An 18,595-nucleotide genomic window follows, 5' to 3' on the forward strand; every position below is an offset into this window, starting at 1 on the left:
TGATCCTCAATACTTTATTAATTTAAAACATTGTTCCAATAAATATGTACTAATAAACATAAGACACTCCATAAAACCTAAATAAAGACATTTACAAACCTGGCAATAAAGTAAAAACAGCTTTTTTAACTGAGGTACATGCAGGGTCATTTAAGGCAAATTCAGTCAATTATACTTTTATCATGATTCCTGCCCACCTCAGGTGAGTTTCCCTTTAAAAACTAAAAAACAACAAAAAAACAAAATATACAAATGATGCTATTGAGTAGCTATTTTCCAGTTACTTGTAACAAGCCCAGAGTGCAGAGGCCAACAATTGCTCTGGACAGAAAGTCTGTGCCTCACCTACGCTCCTGCTCTCTTAGTCAAGATCTGTTGCTGGGTAGATTTCCAGTTATAAGGCATAACTCTGTGCTTTGGTTTTTCCAGTTGTCTTTCACAAACTTCCTTTTCCCCAGTGGATGTAGCAAGACGTAACCCCCATACCTCAAACACACACTCACACAGCCAGGCCTTGCTTAGGCACAGAGACAGCTTTGGGAGGAATAAAAAGGGCCTCCTCCTAACTGTCAGTGCAACTCCTGATTTACACCAGAATAACTAAGAGCAGGATCAGGCCCAAGCTAGTGCCTTAGCTTAAAAAACAACCAGATGTCAAACTGCACACTTCAGTTCAGATCCTCCAGGCTTTCCTGACAGGAAACCAAGAGTGAAGCTATTCAGCACTGAAACTCAATGAAGGCAAGCACTCCCTACGCCATTTACTGACTGCTCTGTGATTACCATGTAAACACTGTTATACCCATGTTTTCCTGCATGGTAATTCAAGCTATTGAAAATATCAGGGTTTTCATCTTGGCCATGGGAGAAATACTTTCCTGCTTACAGATATTTGGTAGCTTATCCGTCTTTGGAGAATCAGGCTTCATATCTAAAGGCTTATTTTCCTGTGTTATTTCAGAAAAAGAGAGGGGAAAAGAGAGAAACCTCAGCCTTTGATTTCCACTCTCAGTCATGCAGGTTGAGCTGCCAGTGCCATGTCCCTGTCCTCTTTCGTCTCCAAGCTCCTGGTCAGAAAGGTAATGCCAGGGTTTGTGCTGCAGACAAGGTTCAGGTCCAGTGGGGAATCCGAAGGAGTCTGTTCTCATAGTGTTGTAGGTGCTTTCCATTATTGCAGGGCTCATTTCAGGCCATGCTGTGTCTCCCGGTGTCTCCGTAAATCCACCTTTCTTTGGAAGCCTTTGCCACACAGATCACAGCCAAAGGGCTTGAAGCCTGTGTGCTTCCGACTGTGGGTGATGAGGTTGGAGCTCTGACTAAAGGCTTTTCCACACACCTGACACTTGTGAGGTTTCTCACCTGCAAGCAGAAGGCAGTAGAGAGTGTGTGAAAGAGACAACATGCTGCTTACACAGGGTCAGAGCAAACAGGAAATGCACTCTGGGCCTTAGAGCTAATCAAAGCGATTCCTGTGTGATTACCAAAAAAACTCATTCCTCCTTAAATCATGCAACTGTGAGCCCCAAAGCATTAGCTGGGGCTTTGGCACAACTGGCTTTGTGGCCTAGAAACATCAGGAATTCCTGGAAAGACCCCAGCTCACGATGACTACCTGGTATCAATTATTATAGCATCAACATGGATGCAAGTGGAATAGATGGAGGTTGTTAAGCCAAACCAATGAGCTGGGGCCTGTCCCCAAGGGAATACAAGGGCCATTGAGTAAACCCTGAGGGACAGGGTTCACCCAAAGATCTGCTCTTCTCTCTCTCTCTAGTTCCCAGCCTGAAATGCTAGCAGTCACCTTCAGCAAGCCCTGAAGTTCTCCTGCAGGCAAACAATGGTAATGAGAATAAATTCATCCTCTGAACTACTCCCACAGAGGGGTCTGTGGAACAACTCCGCTGGCCTCCAAGCGAGCAGGATCTCAGTGTGTTTTCGTAGTGTTTATTATCAAATAACGGATAAAAGGGAACCCCAACCACAAAACCAAGCCTGATTTTCAGAGTGACTTTGCACCTGCAGAGCTTACTAACTTCAGCAGGAGCAACTAGCACTCTTTGTACATTTGAAAATTAGATTCTTAGAAAAAAAAAAATGTGTAAAATGTGCTGGAGGCTCAGTTCACAAGTGTATGTTGCATATGAAAGTGATTCCTGATTCTATTAAGGAGCTGGTTTTATATCAGCAATTTGAAAGCCCAGGGACAGTTTCTGATCTCAGAATAATAATACAAATAACATTTTTGGCCAATTCAAAATTTGGCTGAAATTCCACTTAATCAAGCCTCATTTGAAAAAGTTACTACGGAAATACTTTTTGCTTTTCTTCACAATCAGTTCACTTTCATCCAGCAGACACCTGGTAGAGAATCTTTTTAAGTAATAATTATTTTTCACTGCTTGTGATCTAGAAAAAAACACAAGCAGGCAGCACTATATATAATGCCATCTTTCTACATATTTGCCATTTTTATACTTCACCCTTGATACCTGCTGATATTCCACTCTCAGGAAACAGGATTTTGGTCATCTAAACTTTGGGTTAGGCCAGTACAGCTACTATTTTATGCCTACAAATGTTTCTGTATCTCACATATCACTCACTTCCCTCTACTTCAAGTGATCAGTGAGGGTCTGAAAGGCAAGATTTACTTTTAAAGAATTCTGATAAACCTACCTTCTCACTGAACAATACTTTTAAAACAATTGCCTTTGGTGATTCACCTGCACTTTATTCGTTTCCATGTTTATTACTAACAGTGAAACTTGAGAACTCTGCACCTCTCCTTGCATTCTGTATCAGACTGCAGCCATTTCTCAGAAAGTCCGGGTGGAAGTGCAGACAATCAATCTCTGAACAAATATTTAGTCTAAGAGTTGGATCCTGGGACTGCCAGTTTAGTGTTTGACCTAGAGGAGGAGACTCCTCTTGTTCCTATTATAAATTGGTAGATCCTGTAAAAAGGGATGCTGCAAATTCCCTTATCATTTTCCAGGGACCTCAGCTGTAAATCAAGGCCACATGAATATAATACTCTACAAATCATCTTACACAAAAGCACTTTGAATAAACATTGGTGCATCCTATTAAGGGAACACTGATTGGATTGCGAGGATTTTGGTTATTTTGCAGCTGCTGTTCATGAAACCACATTCAAATCACCCTCATTTGCACAAGTAGAACTCAGATAGTGTGAACCGCAGCAGGGCAGTGAGAAGCATGGGGAGGTGCACGTGCTGTCCCAGCTAAGGAGGAACAGGCTGCTGCAGAGAAACCTCTTCAGAGACCTGCACCTACAGCTGGGGCTGAACAGCAGCACCTGCAGGGCTTACCTGTGTGAATGAAGGTGTGTTTCTTCATATCAGATTTCTGGTGGAACCTCTTCCCACAATACTGGCAGGGATAGGGCCGTGTGTCTGAGTGAATGAGCAGGTGAGTGGACAGAGTAGAAGATCTCTTAAAACTCTTGCCACAGATCTTACAATCAAAGCTGCGTTCCTGCAGAAAGAGGAGCCCAAACATGCCCACGTTACACCATGCCAGAGAACCCACCAGTAACAAACTGGCCAGCAGCACATCAGTGTTGCCCCTCCTGCCTTAGCAAGCACTTCCACTTCTCCAGAGAACAGGACTGGCCTGAGGAGATGCTAAAACTGGCATGACAGCACCACACGGTAAAAAAGATTAAGTGTATCCTCTCCCAGTGCTCTGCACCACTTTTCACAAAAATTTAATTGAATAGCTCTTCCTGCTGTCAGGAATGGCCAGGTGGGAGCAGCCCCAGCTGGACAGAGTCCGCCAGCACATTTCAACGTGGGCCTGAGACATGATCGCTCTGCTGGGAAGACCAACAGCAGCAGATCTGTTCGAAGGCCACCTCTCCACTCTACACAGGAGAGTGGGTGCCAAGGTCTGCGTGGCTCTCCTGGGAAATCTCCATGGCAGGCTGATTTCTGCTGTAAGCATAACAACTAACTGCATATTTCTATTTCCATTATAATTCAAGTGAAAGGTACCTAGAGCACCTGGGGAAAAGAGCTTTCTGGCTTACTACTTTAACAAATCAAACTAAATGCATTAAGACTCCTGTCTTTCTCTCCTTTCCCTCACACATGCATTTCTATCACTTTCTTCCACCATCTCTTTCTCCCACCCTTTATCTCCCTCTTCCTGATATGCTTTCATACAGTCACCTTATTATATTTGGCTTTTTATTCACTCTCCCTGAAATGTTCTCCCCTCCATGGACTTAATATGCAGTGCTGCTCTTTTCAACATTATTTAATGGGTGATATTTCCCTTCATTGTGTGCTCTGCTGTTGCACACTCATGCAACTGTAAATAAGACAGTTAGCAAACAAACACTGCTGTAACTCTATCCTCCCAAACCCAATCTGAGGAAGGAAGATTTGCCAGGTTAAGTGAGTGGGTGAAGGGGAAATATGGCACAGTATCAGCAGGTGGAAAATGTTACAAATCCTCCTACCAAAATTAACTACCATATTCTTTTGGTGTGTGACTCAGAGGGTGTCGAGACGGGTGAAGTCTGTGCTCTATACCTGACTGGTCGCTCAGATGTTCCCTCCACAGACACAATGACTGCAAACAAAGGAAGATTCACTTATTTGGGGGACAGGGAGGAGAAAGAATGAGGAGAGCTGTGTCAAAAGAAAGCACGGTGACTTGCTTTAGCTGTTAAAAAAGTACACACCCTCATTACAGTTTACAGCTCAGAGAGTAAAAATTTATTATTTATTATCTTTTACTTCTGGATTGCCAAAAGAGACCTTTGCTTATTACACACATATGAAGTCAGGGGAATGGAAACAAAGTCTGTGTTCTTTAATTTGTTGATTTGTTCCTACTCTTCTTTTGCTCCCTAGCTGACCACCCTTTACTCTGCCTGCCACCATACTCTTCACCCACAACTCTCCGCTGCAGCCCTACCACGCTTTCTTCCTCTCCTCAGCTTCAACGCCCACCTACTGGCCTGTGATTGCCTTCGTGCCCTGCCCAGTGCTGGCTGAAGCAAGCAGCTGGCCCTGGCCCTCCAACTTTCATCCTGGCTGCCCGCCCCGCTCTCACCTGTGAGTGCACGGCCTTGTGCTGCTCCAGGCTGACTGCATGGCCGAAGGTCTTGCCACACATGTCACAGGCAAAGGGCCTTGTGCCACTGTGTGAGCGGCGCACATGTACCTCAAGGCCATGCGGCGTGGAGAAGACCTGAAGGGGAGAGAGTGTACAGGGTCAGGCTAGCCAGGGAGAAGGGGCTGGAAAAGAGTCAAGCCGGAGTGGGAGAAAAAAGTCCCTACCTTGCTGCACTTGACACACTTGTAAGAGCCAGTGCTGATGAGCAATGGGCGGCACAAGAGGTCTGACTCCACTTTGATGCCGCCAGGCACCTTCTCCTGCTGCAGCCCAGGCTGCGCCTCAGCATAGAGTCCGGGTGCTGCTGCTGGAGGCCGCTCAAACAGCCCTGGGCCTGGGGAGCCGAAGTCACCGTAAAGTCCGAGGGAAGAGCTACATTCCGCACCATAGAGGGCAGGCTCGGAGCTGCGCTCGCAGAAGAGCCCCAAGGCTGAGGTTCGCTCCAGTGTCGGGCAGGGCCTGTAGCTTTGCACGAGGTGCCTCAGCTCAGAGCCCCCCAGGCTGCTCCACGCATACGGTTTGAAGGGCACTGAGAAGGGGGGTGCTTCATCCAGGGATGGACACACAGATTGCTCCGAGGCTGTGGAAACACAAGGGCATGGGAATTAGTGCATTTCACAGTCCAGTCTCTGTTGTGGAGCAGAATTGGCTCAGCACCCAGGCTTGTGGCAGAGCCAGACCCCTGTACTGCACATTAGAGCTGGCCTTTCACCCCCCGTGGGAGGGCATTTTATATTGCTTCCAGTGCTAACTCCTCACCTGCTGCCCAAAGCCAAATTATTTAAAGCAACCACCAGTTTTGTCTGCCTCCATCTTTGGGTGCCCAGGTGCATAGACACTGATCTGACTGTTGAGATACTAAACAACTCGGTCTTCAACTTCCTTTGGTTTTATCTGCATCTCCTCAGAAAAGTGTATGTATTATATCCCAGGCTGAGCACCGCAGCTGACAGTCCAAATATGTAAGTTCTGATGTAGATCGCACCCACCCATGTTATAAAAATGACATTATAGAGGTATCAAAAGAAGCAAGCGTGCTAAGATTTACCTGTTCAACAGAACTAAAAATTGTTTCTTGTGCAATTTCATGTCCAAATCTAGTCTCTCAACTTCATGTAACAACTGCCTGCAACTGTACTAACTACAGCATAATCGAAACAAAGAACAGCTTCTTTCTGAGATGCTTGAATTTGATGTCTCACTTTTTCCAAAAAAAAGGAAAAAGAAAAAGAAATCTGAAATAAAATCATGGTTGTTTCAGATTCCTCTGAGTAAAGAAACTGAGTCCACCCAAAACACTGAGTTCATAAACACATTATGAAAATCACTGGTATAGACTGCATTAAAAATTGAAGAGACAAAGAGATTTTCCTATCAGCCATAATCAAAGCTATCTTCCACCAGGACAAGCTCAGATGGCTTCAGCTGGCTGTAACAGCCTCACCTTTGGCAACAACATCTGACCAAGACAGTAGGCACAAGATGAATCACACTTGGTGGGGGCTTTAGCAGAGACTGATGCAATGGCAGGAACACAGCCTCTGAGATCAGTGTCTTGACAGCACAAATGCTCAGGGTGCCTTGCACAGAGGAAAGCACAGTTGGGCAGGGAACACGGGTACCAGACCCCAACTGTGTCTGCCAGAGATGGTGATTAACGCCCGAGGTGCTCTGCTTTCACTCTTCATTACAAGAGTCAGCAGCGCTGGGAGAGTCAAATGTTTCCACTGGACAAATGTGTTAGCGAAACAAGGAAAAGATGAACAAATTAACTGTTCAAGTGCTGATGCCTTCACAGAGATATTGGCATCCCAATTGGGCTACCAGAACAATTTCCCCTAAGCAAAAACGTGCACACTCACAATTGCTTGACTTTTGTCATTCCTGTCAGCTTGGCAGATCCCACGGCTTTAACAGCCTTCAGCAAATCAAGATAAGCCGGGGTGGGATAGGGAAGAGAGGCACGGTGTGTTAGCCTACCCATTTAGGTAGGCTGATGGTCACTGAGGGTTACAGAAGGGAGTGAAAATAAGGCAAAAATCGAGTTTTGATTGGCCTGTTTTCCTTCTTTTATATAGTTTCATATGTTAACGGCCTCAAGTTCTGCCATTGAAATTACTAGTCTTTCGGATGGAAAGATATGCACGCATACCAACTGGGACATTTGAACAGACAGATGAAATCAAATTAGCTGACATGGTGCTGAGCATGATTTTTCCTGTTCTGCACTGACTGCAAAGTTGTGGTCAGCATCACATCATCTATCTTTGTGTCTTTGCAACCAGTTTCAGTGTTGCCATCTCTCACGATTTTATCACAAGATTCAAAACTATCTTAAAGCCCCAGCTCTTGAAACTGCATGATTTCATCAGGCCCTCAGCTTTCCTTTTGTTTGCTTGTTCTTGTTGTAACTAATTTTTTCCCCTTGAAGTCAACTACTAGTACAGACTGTAAAGAAAAGCACGAAAACGTAGACCCTCAGTATTTCAACACCAGAATCGAATATCCATAAGGTATTACTTACAATCTTGATCTCTATGCCAGTCTGTTGAGAGAGAGGGGAGGGAAGGCTGACCTGATTTTTGAGCCCTCGGAATTGGCAACACTGGACATGTAAACGTTGCACCGCAGATCAGTTTGCGTGCAATGTTCCTTCCATCACCTCACACGCTTTGGAGATCTCGCAAGCACAAGTGCAAGGGAGCCACTCACGCTACACTTCCCAAGGGCAAGCTTAAGCCACCCAAGCCCCACATCCAGCGTCAAACCCTGCTCTGCTACACTGCAAGGCAAAAGACATTGCTGTGTCTGCCTCTCCTCTGCTTCACAGCACTTAGCCCTCCACAGGGTGATCAGGGAGGGACTGACAGACTCTCCCTCCTCTTCCTAGCAATTCTGTGCAGCCACTGGGAGAAGAAACATCAATGTTCCTTTTTTGAAGGCAAGGCAAACTCAACCTGAAACGGCTGGGAACTGATTGATACACACAAAAAGAAAGATTCAAAGGTCCACCTCCACAGACCAAAAAATACCACAATGACAATGGAATGACAATGCTGTTATACCCAGTAAATTGTTCCCTCCAAGACTCTAACATCAATTGGCTCATCAGACAATACCAATATACTGCTGCACAGAGTTATCAGGCACTTTCTGCATATGCAAACGTGATTACAGACACACAGAGAAAGCGAGGTTAAATAATACAGTGATTTGCACTGATGGAGACAATGTATGTAGAATGCCAACAACACTGTAAAGGTACTGTGTTGTGCCTCTGTCTGCTCACTTGGATCAGCAGCACTGCACGCAAAGACAGACCTGAAATCAGGCTTTCACTGCACATCGAAGTGCAGCCTGCATCCATGTTCACTGCTGGGGTGAGGGGGTGACAGTACTGCTCACTGCACCTGCCCTAAGCGTGATTTAGAAACATCATTTCACATCTGACCTGCCTGTGGAAGCACAGAAACTGTGCCCCACCCAGGCAAACACAATCAAAAAAATCCAGAATCTCACCAGCACATCCTGCAGAAGCGACCTAGGCACAAATTCTAGCTTCGGACTGAATGTGACCAGGGCAGGGATTCAGGGGGAGCAGAGGGAGGAAGCCCGCCTATCTAATCCTGCTGCCGCTGCCTCAATCCTTAACATAACAGCACCTCTCCCAACATACTGAGGTTCCTTTAATGAAGGCTTTTCACGCCAGGACTGGGAGTCCTGTACCTTCACTTGTCCCCTGTGAATGCGATCATACAGTCTGAGACTGAGCCTCTCCTCTGAAAAATCTTGATCTGGGGATGCATTTTGTAGAGGTACCTTTCCCAGGTAACTGGACGGGCGGCAGGGAGCTAATGAATCCCACAGCACAGGAAGAAATCATTGAGGAGGAGGCAAAGGCAGAGCAGCCCTGGGAAACAGCTGCTCCATTTTATGTCTGTCTTTTAGACATCTTGTGAGAACGGTCTGTTTCCTATCAAGGAATCATAATTATTTGGGGAATGAGGAGTGGGACCAATTTGTTAGAATAAAAATTACACATTGTTATGCTTTGTGAAGAAATATTAGCAAAAGACAGGCTGTTGCATTCCTGCTTTTGGTCCAGTTTGTCATTTGCACAAACTGAAACCATTCCGCGGCTGGCTGTAACAATACTGTACTCATGAACATTTTGAATGTCCCCTCAAAGGGCTTTAAAACTTTTAAAAGGGGCAGGGGCTTTAAAACTGCAACTCCCCATCATTACAATCAGCCATCGATATGCAAGGACGCTATACAGATGAAGCAGGAAAATCAGTGGGGAAACAGGACAAAGTATTCGTTTGCTGGCATCTGCTGTCATTTTGTAAAGCTGAGACAGTTTTTCCTTTGCTAAGATAGAAATTGTTCTTTTTTCAGATATCAATTTTTAACCAAAGCAATAAAAATGTGGGGTTTATATATACATATTTTTGTTATAAAATGTCAACGTTTTATTTTTAAACGAGATAAGTATTCACGCCAGGTTGGGGACAGCATCTCCCACTGCTCCAACCACATCAAAGGCAGGATGAGGGAGCTAGAGACAAGCGCTGCAGCCATAAGTGTGAGTTTCCTGGATTTGGGGTGTTTAAATCTGACTGCCATTATTTTCATCTGGTTTTTACGAATGTGTTTTTATAGAGGAAAAAAAAAAGAGAGAAGAGAAAGAGAGAGAGGGAGAGATCCTTTTTATAGACAAGAGACAAGAAAAAAACTCAAAGAGAGTATGGGAAAACGTCTAGCAGGAATACAAAGCCAACACTGTTTACTACAGGTATACAAATAGCCACATACAAACATTTACTGTCTTAAAAACTATTTATCCGCTAAGCACCAGGGTAGCAGGGCCCTGTAGAAAAATGCCGGGACTTTTCAAACATAACCGGCTTGCCTTTACCAATTAATCAGAAACAAACAACAACAAAAAGAAAACAATGCCCTGTGGTATCACGACTATCGTACAGCCTGACCGTAACCTGCGACTCCCTTAGCAGTGGGAGACGGGCTGGAAAAGCACCCCGAAAGAGAGAGGACACTAAAAGGAGCGGGAAAGGCAAATCTGTCCCTTCCACTCGTTTTCGACAGCGGCGCCCAGCCACCCGCGGCACTGCCCCACGGCACCGGCACGCAGCCGGCCCCACGCCGAGCGCTGGTCGCCCCGCTCCTACCTGGCGAGACGGAGGGCGAGGGCGGCCTCCAGAAGTCCTCGAATTCGGACACCCTGTCGCAGACACTGCCCTCGCAGCTGGGCACTGACTCGGAGGTGCCATCGGCAGCCTCGGTAAGGTGGGACTCCGGGGAGAAGCGGTGCTGGGACGGCTCCGGGTCGGGCAGGACCGTGCGGCACAGCCCAGTGCCCTCGGGGATCTTGCTGTCTGCGGGGAAGTGGTGGCGAGGGGCTGCTCAGCGCGGGGCAAACCGGCCGCCGCCTCCCTTCCCCGCCCTGAGCCCCTCCGCCTCCCGCGGCGGCCCCGCTGCCCCCGAGGCTCCCCGCCGGGCTCTGCAAAGCGAGACGCCCGCACCGGCCCCTGCGGGGGGCTGCGGCGGCCGGCAGCGGGGTGCCGCCGAGGGAGCCCCTACCTGCGCAGATCTGGGCCAGCACCGTCTCCAGCCGCAGGCTGTAGTCCTCGTCGGCGGAGCGGGGCTGGTGGTAGCTGTGCGCCTTCTTGCTCTTCACCAGGAAGGACCTCGGCATGGTGGGGTGCTGGCGCGGCCGCGCTCCGTCTCCGAGCGGCCGGGCACGGCGGCGGCGTCGAGCGTCACCCCCGAGCGTCCCGCGGGGCGGCGGCGGCGGGGAGGCGACCTGCGGGGAGGCGCCGAGCCCGCCGCTGAGGGCCGGGGGCGCCGCTCGCCTGGGGGCGGCGCGCAGGTGGCGGCGCGCAGGTGGCTGCGGCCGCCGCCCCCGCCCCCCCCGCCGAGGGGCCTCTCCCGAGCTTCAGCGGGAGCACCGGCGGCCGTCCCAGCGGCTAAAGCAGGAGCGGCGCCGGCCGCACGCCCTCCCCGGGCCGCCCCGTCCGTCCCCAGCAGCCCCCGAGGGGCCAAGCAGCGCGGGGCGGCCGCCGCAACCGGCAGGACCCGGGCCGGGAGGGTTGGTACAAAACCGCCGCCAACCCCGACGGCTGCGGCGCTCCCCGCCGTCGGAGGGACTGATTCAGCCCCCGGCGCCGAGCGCAATAACATGAAAACGAACAAAGCGGAATGGGACCCGAGGCCCGCGGCTGCCAGCGGCGCGACGCCTCGCAGCTGCGGGCACTCAGAGACGTGGCCGGGGGGCGAGGTGGGAAACGCCGGGGGGGGCCCCGCCGGGAGCCGGGGGGACGGGAGCGGGGCCGCCTCAGCCGGCTTCTGCGGGGCGAACCGAACCGGCCAGCGCTTCGGCCTTGGCAAAGAGCCGCGGTAGGTCGCGTCCGTCGGGCGCTTCCCGAGAACTCGCAGGTCTTTACTCAGCTCCTCGAGCTGCGAGAGAGCAAAGGGAAGGGGCCGGTCCCCCCCACCCCGGAGCTGCCCCGCACGAGGGAACCCGCGCCGGCCCCCGGCAGCCGACGGGGGCAGGGCTGGGAGGCACCGCCCCCGGGCACGGCGCCGGGCGAGCGGGTGGGAGCGGCGCTGCCCGGACCCACCTGCGCCGCCGTTCATCCTTGAGCGGGGCGGGGGGCGAGAGATCAAAGCGGCCCCGGCACGCCGCGCCCCCCCGGCACCAACGGCAGCCACCGGGGGGATCGGGGAGGGGCTCGGTGCGGCGGGGCCGCTCCGCCGCGTGCTGCCGCGCCGTCGCGGCTCTCCTCCCTCCGAGAGCTCAAGGCCGGGGCCCGTGGGAAGGCGAGGCCCAGGCCCACCTGCCCGACGGAGCCCGCCGCCCCCCTCCCGGCGGCCGTTGGCCTGAGGGCAGCGCGCGGGGCCCGCGCCCGCCAACGGCTGCCGCTGTGGGGGCGCGAGCCCGGAGCCTCCCCGAGCCGCTCAGGCGAGGCCGAGGGCCGGGGGCGAGCTGGGCAGAGGGGGCGCTGCCACCCGGCGAGGGAATCAGGAGCGCTTACCCATCTGGAGGGGCGACGGGAGCCGGGCTGCACAGGTGGGGGTTTGCGCCGCAGCCTGCTCGTTTGGGTGACTTTAAATTTAGCCTCCCTTTAAGGAGCGATGGTGCTTGAGTTGGGTTGGTTTTTGGTGTGTTGTTTTTTTTTTTCTGTCTCTCTCAACTCCTTCAGAGCTCGGCCCCCTAAACCACAAATTCCACTTCCTGAGCGTTAGGAGCTTCTGAAAAAAAAAAAAAAAAGCTTAAAAAAAAAACCAAAGCCTCACAAATCAGCACCGTTCCCCCTCCTCTCTCTCTCATTTTTCCTTAAATGAAAATGTCTTACCGTATTCCACCTCACAGGGCCCGCTGAAGTGACATCAAAGTGTCACTGGAATGGGGCGTTTCATTTCTCTCGGGGTTCTGCTCTAGAAATTACACACATCTATCTGAACTATTCTTGGATCCCCTTCGACTTCCGCAACGAGAACAAGTCACAGATTCAAAACACAGATTGACTCGGCGCAGGCACAGGCAGAGGGCAGGGGATGGAGGAGCCGGCCCCGGCCCCGACCCCGGCCCAGGCCCCGCCGAGCGGAGCCGAGCCTAGCCGGCTGCGGGCAGCATCGCCCCGCTCGGCCCCGCGGCTGGCGGCAGACGCCCCCCGCGCATAATCGGGGCTAAGGCAGGGCCTGGGCACCGGAGACCTCCCCTAGCCTAGAAATAACTTGTTGTGGAAAACTCTTTCGGGATAAATACGCCCAACAGCGCTGAAAATACCTAAAGCCCCAAGCCTGGAGGTTTGCTCATTTCCCCTCGGATTTAGGTAATGGTTAAATATGGAAGGGGTAGGCGAGGTCCCCCGGCCCCCCTCCTGCGGAGGCCGCTGTCGCCTGCCAGCCATCGAGGGCCGGCGGGGAGCGGCGCCAGGCGGGACGGCAGCGGGGGCGGCCGGGGGCTGCCGCGGGACCCCCCGGCTGGGCAGGGCGAGGGGAGCTCGCCCCGCTCCACCCCCAGCCGCCCCCCGCACGCCGTATTCCAGGCCCGGCGGGTTCCCGACGCCAGCATCTTTGTGCGGCAGCGGCTGCAGCTGGGCGGCCGCGGGGCCGTGCTCGGCAGGGTGCTGCAGCACGGCTCTGCAGCCAGCCGGCCTGGGGGACAGCGCCGCTTCACCTTCCGAAACGACTGAGCGACCCCAGAGGGACAAGGCAGAAGCAGCCGCTGGCCCCCGGAGCTCGCTGCCTTGGCGGAGCAGGTGCTTTCCTCCAGCAGACACCGAGAAATTAGTCACTTTGTGCCCGTGAGGGACACGGCACTAACCTAGCTTCCCAAAACCTAGCTGAGCAAGCAAACACCACCACGAAAAAAAAAAAAGAAAAAAAAAACCTCTCCAACCTTTCGAAGGTTGTGTGTGGTAGTGACACAGAGGAAGTCGAAGCACACGCCTGAGACGTCGCCCTTAACACCTTTATTAACGCCGGAAAGTTCCTGGTGCTGGGCACAGCACTTTTGCTTACAGCAGCTGTGCACAGCGGTCTCCTGGCTGCACTCTGGGCTGCTTACGCTAACTCTGAAAATCATTCACGCCGTCGATTTTAAAAATAAATGATGGAATCAGTAGAAATAACTGGAACTACTCGACGTAGTTTCGTGTATGCGTAGCTGTGACTTTCTGTAAAGCCATCTCGTTAACCTCCACATCGGGACCGTGAGCGGATGGCCCTTCGCCTACCTTTTCGAGCAGCCCTTTGACTGCACCTTATGAAAGCAGCAGAAAGCATTCCTGTGCACTACTTCTTGCGCTCACAAACTGTTGTGGCCCCGGGACAAGAAAACGCGCACCCCTCCAGGGAGCCGTGACCAAGCTGTACACGCGGCTTACCCAGACGCGTGAAAACGGCTTCGTCCCGTAGCGTGCGGGGCCAAGCCTCGCCCGAACGCTCCCCGCCTGCCCGTCGAGGACGGGGAAAGCGGAGCGCGGCCACCGCCCGCCGGGCCGAGCCGAGCCCCGCGGGAGCCCTGTGCCGGCCTGGCTGCATCCCCGCCGGCTCTGGGCACGCACAAGGGCCGGCGCCGCCGGAGCGGTCTGCCACAGGCGCTGCGTGCACGTGCCCGCGGGCGGTGGCGCGAGGCGGGAAATGGGCGCCGCCTCCTCAGCCCTGAGGAGAGCCGTTGCGGGCGGGCAGGTGGCAGCCCGGCCCCGCTCCCAGGCTCCGTTTTCGCCTTCTCCGGGACGGTGGCGAAGGCTGCCGCTGGCTGCCAGGGACCCTCGGGTCTCTGCCGGCCGCCGCGCACCTCGCCAGCTGGGGCAGCGCCGTCTCCTCGCCTGCCCCCAGGGCTTTGCGGGCCCGGGCTCACGGTGCAGTGCGTGAGCTGTCCTCATCCCGCCATCTCCATTTTCTTTGCAGATCGCCCCTCACGCGATCGTGAGGCTGATGAGCAAGGGACAGAAAGGAAAGTGGTGCTGCGAGCCGGGCGGAGCGCCTGAGGGCGATCCCCGCTCCTGTGCCAGGAGGTCGCACCGCCCCCCCCCCGAGGAGCTCGCTGACTGAAGTATGAGTGAAGCGCAGGGCAGAACGCACACACTGAGCAGGGGGAAAGAGAGCGAGCTTTTAGTCTGGGTTACGGTGCGACCTATTTGCCACAGGTCGGAAATCTTTACGAGGGTGTATGCAGTGTATGCAGTGGTCATCGCATGATACTGTTAGAGCTGTGTGAAAATACTAAATATTCCATATCCCAGTGTGAAAATGCCAAAAGCCAATGATCCTGAGTTGGCAGAGATGGAATTCATATGAAATACAAGTCATAGGAGTGGAGCTGGACTTAATAGAATTTCCCTAATGCTCCCCCCAAAAGGATAAAGGATGTGTAATATTCAAAGTTAACCATCAAAACTTGGCAAGATACAGTTAATGCAACATAAGTACATGGTTATTACCCCATTGTGACAAAAGAGAGGAAATCAATAAAAGGATAGGTTTAAATAATCAAATTAATAATAAATGAAAGGACGGGTTTAGTGTGGGATTATATTACAGCAGTGTTTAAGACTGAAGAGAGCTACTTGATGTAATTTACTGCACTGTTCACAGCAGCTGCCTGACATCACCACTCGAGCTAAGAAGGCGTAAGGAAGCAAAGGTGATGGGATGCAGATGAGATCTTCATGGTCAGAAGTGATGAGACTGTAGAGAGAGGAAGGAGTTGAAGAGCTGGATTTGACAGGTTAGCTGCTTGGTATGTTGGGGAGAAGAAGCATTTTTTTATCTGTAGAAGTCAGTCAGAAGTTTTAGGTTGGATATTAGGAAGAACTTCTTTACTGAAAGGGTTGTTAGGCATTGGAATGGGCTGCCCAGGGAAGTGGTTGAGTCACCATCCCTAGAGGTCTTTAAGAGACGTTTAGATGTTGAACTTAGTGATATGGTTTAGTGGAGGACTTGTTAGTGTTAGGTCAGAGGTTGGACTCGGTGATCTTGGAGGTCTCTTCCAACCTAGATGATTCTGTGATTCTGTGAAGTCAGGATTGGGAATAAGCAGCAGTGGAGAGAGTGATTCTATGGGGAGCTCATGAGTAACATCCATACTTTAACATGATAAAACCTGAGATCACAGACCACTTTCACTAGGAGAAGCTGCTAGAACTTGTAGCACTGAACATTTTCTTGGGAAGTGTCTTAATTTTTATAATAACTTTTGGTAATATTTAATTATTTTTAATATATTTCCTGCTTATTGTCTTGTGTTTCATTGTTGTTGTTGTTTGTTTTGTTTCTCCCCCAAGTGGCAGTTCATAACTTTATGTTTCTCCTTGAGGCATAAAAATGTGCTGTAAATATGTGAGACTTTAATCAGTGATTTTGATAGTAGTTTTTCAGATCACTGGGGAAACCAAAGTAACTTCATCTGCTGCTCTCAGAGCAGATTAGAAAAATAATGAACACTGCGAGCACAAACTGGAGACAGAAAGTGATAGTAAGCTGGGGTGTTGTTGAAGACTGGGATGAAAAGAAGTATTCCAGCTTTGGGAAGGAGTAGACCCAGAACTTACCTCTGCTATTACATACAAAGGAGAAATATTTTGTGATGAGGGTGGTCAGACACTGATAGGTTGCTCAGAGCTGTGGATGCCCCGTCACTGGAGGTGTTCAAGGCCAGGTTGGTTGCGGCGTTGAGCAACGTGATCTAGTGAAAGATGGCCGGGGGTTGGGCTAGCTGATCTTTACAAGCCCCTTCCAACCTACCCCGTTCTATGATTATGACCAGAAGCAAGTTGAATCAGTGGATTACAGAATGTAGACTATGCAAAATGGTCTCAGGAATTTTATTTCTAGTAGAGGGACACCAGAAATTTCAGTCACTTTATGCAACAGTATACATACAACTCTAAGTGTATGCCACATTGCATTTGTAGCTCATAATTTTGAAATGAGGTATTCATTCTTGGAAAGAGAAGGTGTTACACTTGTATTTTGGATCTAGCATATGTATGGTTGTATCTGAGTCAATCAGTGACCATGTATGTTTAGTCATATGTACATTACCATGTTTGCTCCACTCTAAGAAGCTGAAACTTCTCGCTATTTAGAATTTATGTTGAAAGGCAATTTGTGGTGTGCTTTTCATTCCACCATTTAGAGTCTCTCGTTCTAAAGACTACTGTATGAATTTATTTAATTGATTTTTCTTGTCTTGAACTAGTTTGTGAAAATAAACCTGAACCTCAGAGCCTTATATTGATGTAAGCAATATATATATTATTGATTATATCATCTTATATTGATGTAATTATACTGATAAGAGTATTTCAGAGAACAAAATAAAACGTAATTAAATCTAGAAATCCAATAGTTAACACACAGCTTTTTCCTTCCCTCTCAACACACACAGATTCGGTAGCTGATGTGTAATTAAACTTAACACTGTAATTTCTACTTAGATTGTACTAACCACTATTTTATAGCTTGAATTCTTTTTCTTTCTTTCTTAGTCTTTGGGACTAGCCTAATGACTCTCCTAGGAAATTTGCATTTTCTTGCATCAAAATGTGTAACACTTTGCTCCTCTGCAAGTAAAGGAATTAGCAGCACATCCATTCCAAAATGTGAATATTTTTATGCTCACATATCTTTAGGTCACTCTAGCTTAAAATACAATTTTTGTATGAGCATTGTTTCACTCAAAGTCAATAGCATGGTGTCTGATATAGAACAGCGATTACATAAAAACAACAACAGAACAACGCCAAAACGGAGAAACATGCAATTCCTTCTGTGCTGCTATTCCACAAAAGGGCTGAGTAGTGATTAAGTACAGTATTACATGATTTACAAAGTGATTTTCTTAAATTTATGCTAACATCTCTTTTTTTTAATAGCTGATATGAATTTATTTCAGTGAAAATTATATAGGAATCCACATTCACGGTTGAAAATTGAATTTAGTGGGAAATAATACTTTGTTAATATGTACAGAGATGAGGCCTGCATTTTGTCAAAAGCATGGAATCACGGAATATCCTGAGGTGGAAGGGACCCACAAGGATCATCAAGTCCAACTCCTGGCTCCCCACGGGACCACCCAAAAATCAGACCTTATATCTAAGAGCGTTGTCCAAATGCTTCTTCAACTCTATCAGGCTCGGTGCCATGACCACTGCCCTGGGGAGCCTGTCCCAGTGCCCAACCACCATCTGGGTGAAGAACCTTTCCGTAACCCCCAGCCTGACCCTCCCCTGTCCCAGCTCCATGCCATTCCCTTGGGTCCTGTCGCTGTCCCCAGAGAGCAGAGCTCAGCGCCTGCCCCTCCGCTCCCCTCGTGAGGAAGCTGCAGGCCGCCATGAGGCCTCCCCTCAGCCTGCTCTGCTCTGGGCTGAACAAACCAAGAGACCTCAGCCACTCCTCTTATGTCTTCCTCTAGACCCTTCTCTGTCTTTGTAGGCCTTCTTTAGAGGTTCCCTAATAGTTTTATGTCCTTCTTATACTGCGGCACTCAAAAGTGCACGCAGTACTCGAGGTGAGGCCATACCAGTGCAGAGTTGAGGATGGTCACTTCCATTGACCAGCTAGCAATGCTGTGGCCAACATGAACAAATTAGTTGAGCCTTTTATGTATGTAATACATGCTTCTTGCCCTCACAGATATACTTGCTCCCAACTACTCATGTTTTTACTTTTTAACAAATATTATAAAGTCCTAATTTTTTATTATTACAGTAAGCAAAATAAAAGGGATCCATGACTATCACATAATTCATCAAATGAACATGCCTAAAGTAAGAAGAGGTCTAATAATGAATGCTATCCTAAAATGTGAATTCCCTTAGACTGGAGGAGTAAAAAACCTGTAAATACTGAAGCTTTTGTAGCTAATGAAGAAATTTGATTATGACACTGATGAAGCAGAACCATTTTT

General features: G+C 49.7%; 1 protein-coding gene and 1 long non-coding RNA gene across 3 annotated transcripts in view; one reads left to right on the forward strand and one right to left on the reverse strand.

Moving 5' to 3' along the window:
• On the reverse strand, window positions 1-12,344 carry GFI1 (growth factor independent 1 transcriptional repressor). 2 transcript variants are annotated; one of them, XM_083847519.1, is made up of 7 exons: window positions 12,207-12,344; window positions 10,753-10,975; window positions 10,341-10,547; window positions 5,316-5,731; window positions 5,089-5,226; window positions 3,336-3,501; window positions 1-1,359 (listed from the first exon to the last, which is right to left on the reverse strand). In XM_083847519.1, the coding sequence occupies exons 2-7, from the start codon at window positions 10,865-10,867 to the stop codon at window positions 1,181-1,183; spliced, it is 1,221 nt and encodes a 406-aa protein (XP_083703645.1). In that variant the 5' UTR covers window positions 10,868-10,975; window positions 12,207-12,344; the 3' UTR covers window positions 1-1,180. The 2 variants fall into 2 exon arrangements, with proteins under 2 accessions (XP_083703645.1, XP_083703644.1); XM_083847518.1 differs by lacking the exon at window positions 12,207-12,344 and adding an exon at window positions 11,793-11,922.
• LOC310903731 overlaps window positions 12,192-18,595 on the forward strand; it is a 21,828-nt gene continuing 15,424 nt past the window's right edge. The window contains exon 1 of the long non-coding RNA XR_014587761.1: window positions 12,192-12,241. This is a non-coding gene — a long non-coding RNA (uncharacterized lncRNA). The remainder of the gene's footprint in view (window positions 12,242-18,595) is intronic.

This window comes from Anser anser (genome assembly GCF_964211835.1).
Source record: "Anser anser genome assembly, chromosome: 8".
Classification (NCBI taxonomy): domain Eukaryota; kingdom Metazoa; phylum Chordata; class Aves; order Anseriformes; family Anatidae; genus Anser; species Anser anser.

Bases quoted from the DNA above. Each gene is read 5' to 3' on its own strand.
- GFI1 (XM_083847519.1), bottom strand. From the start codon at position 10,867: ATGCCGAGGTCCTTCCTGGTGAAGAGCAAGAAGGCGCACAGCTACCAC. The intron at 5,227-5,315 runs GTAGGGACTTTT...TCTCCCCTTCAG, and splicing joins AGTGTGTCAAGTGCAGCAAG to GTCTTCTCCACGCCGCATGG. The intron at 3,502-5,088 runs GTGAGAGCGGGG...CTCTTTCTGCAG, and splicing joins ACAAGGCCGTGCACTCACAG to GAACGCAGCTTTGATTGTAA.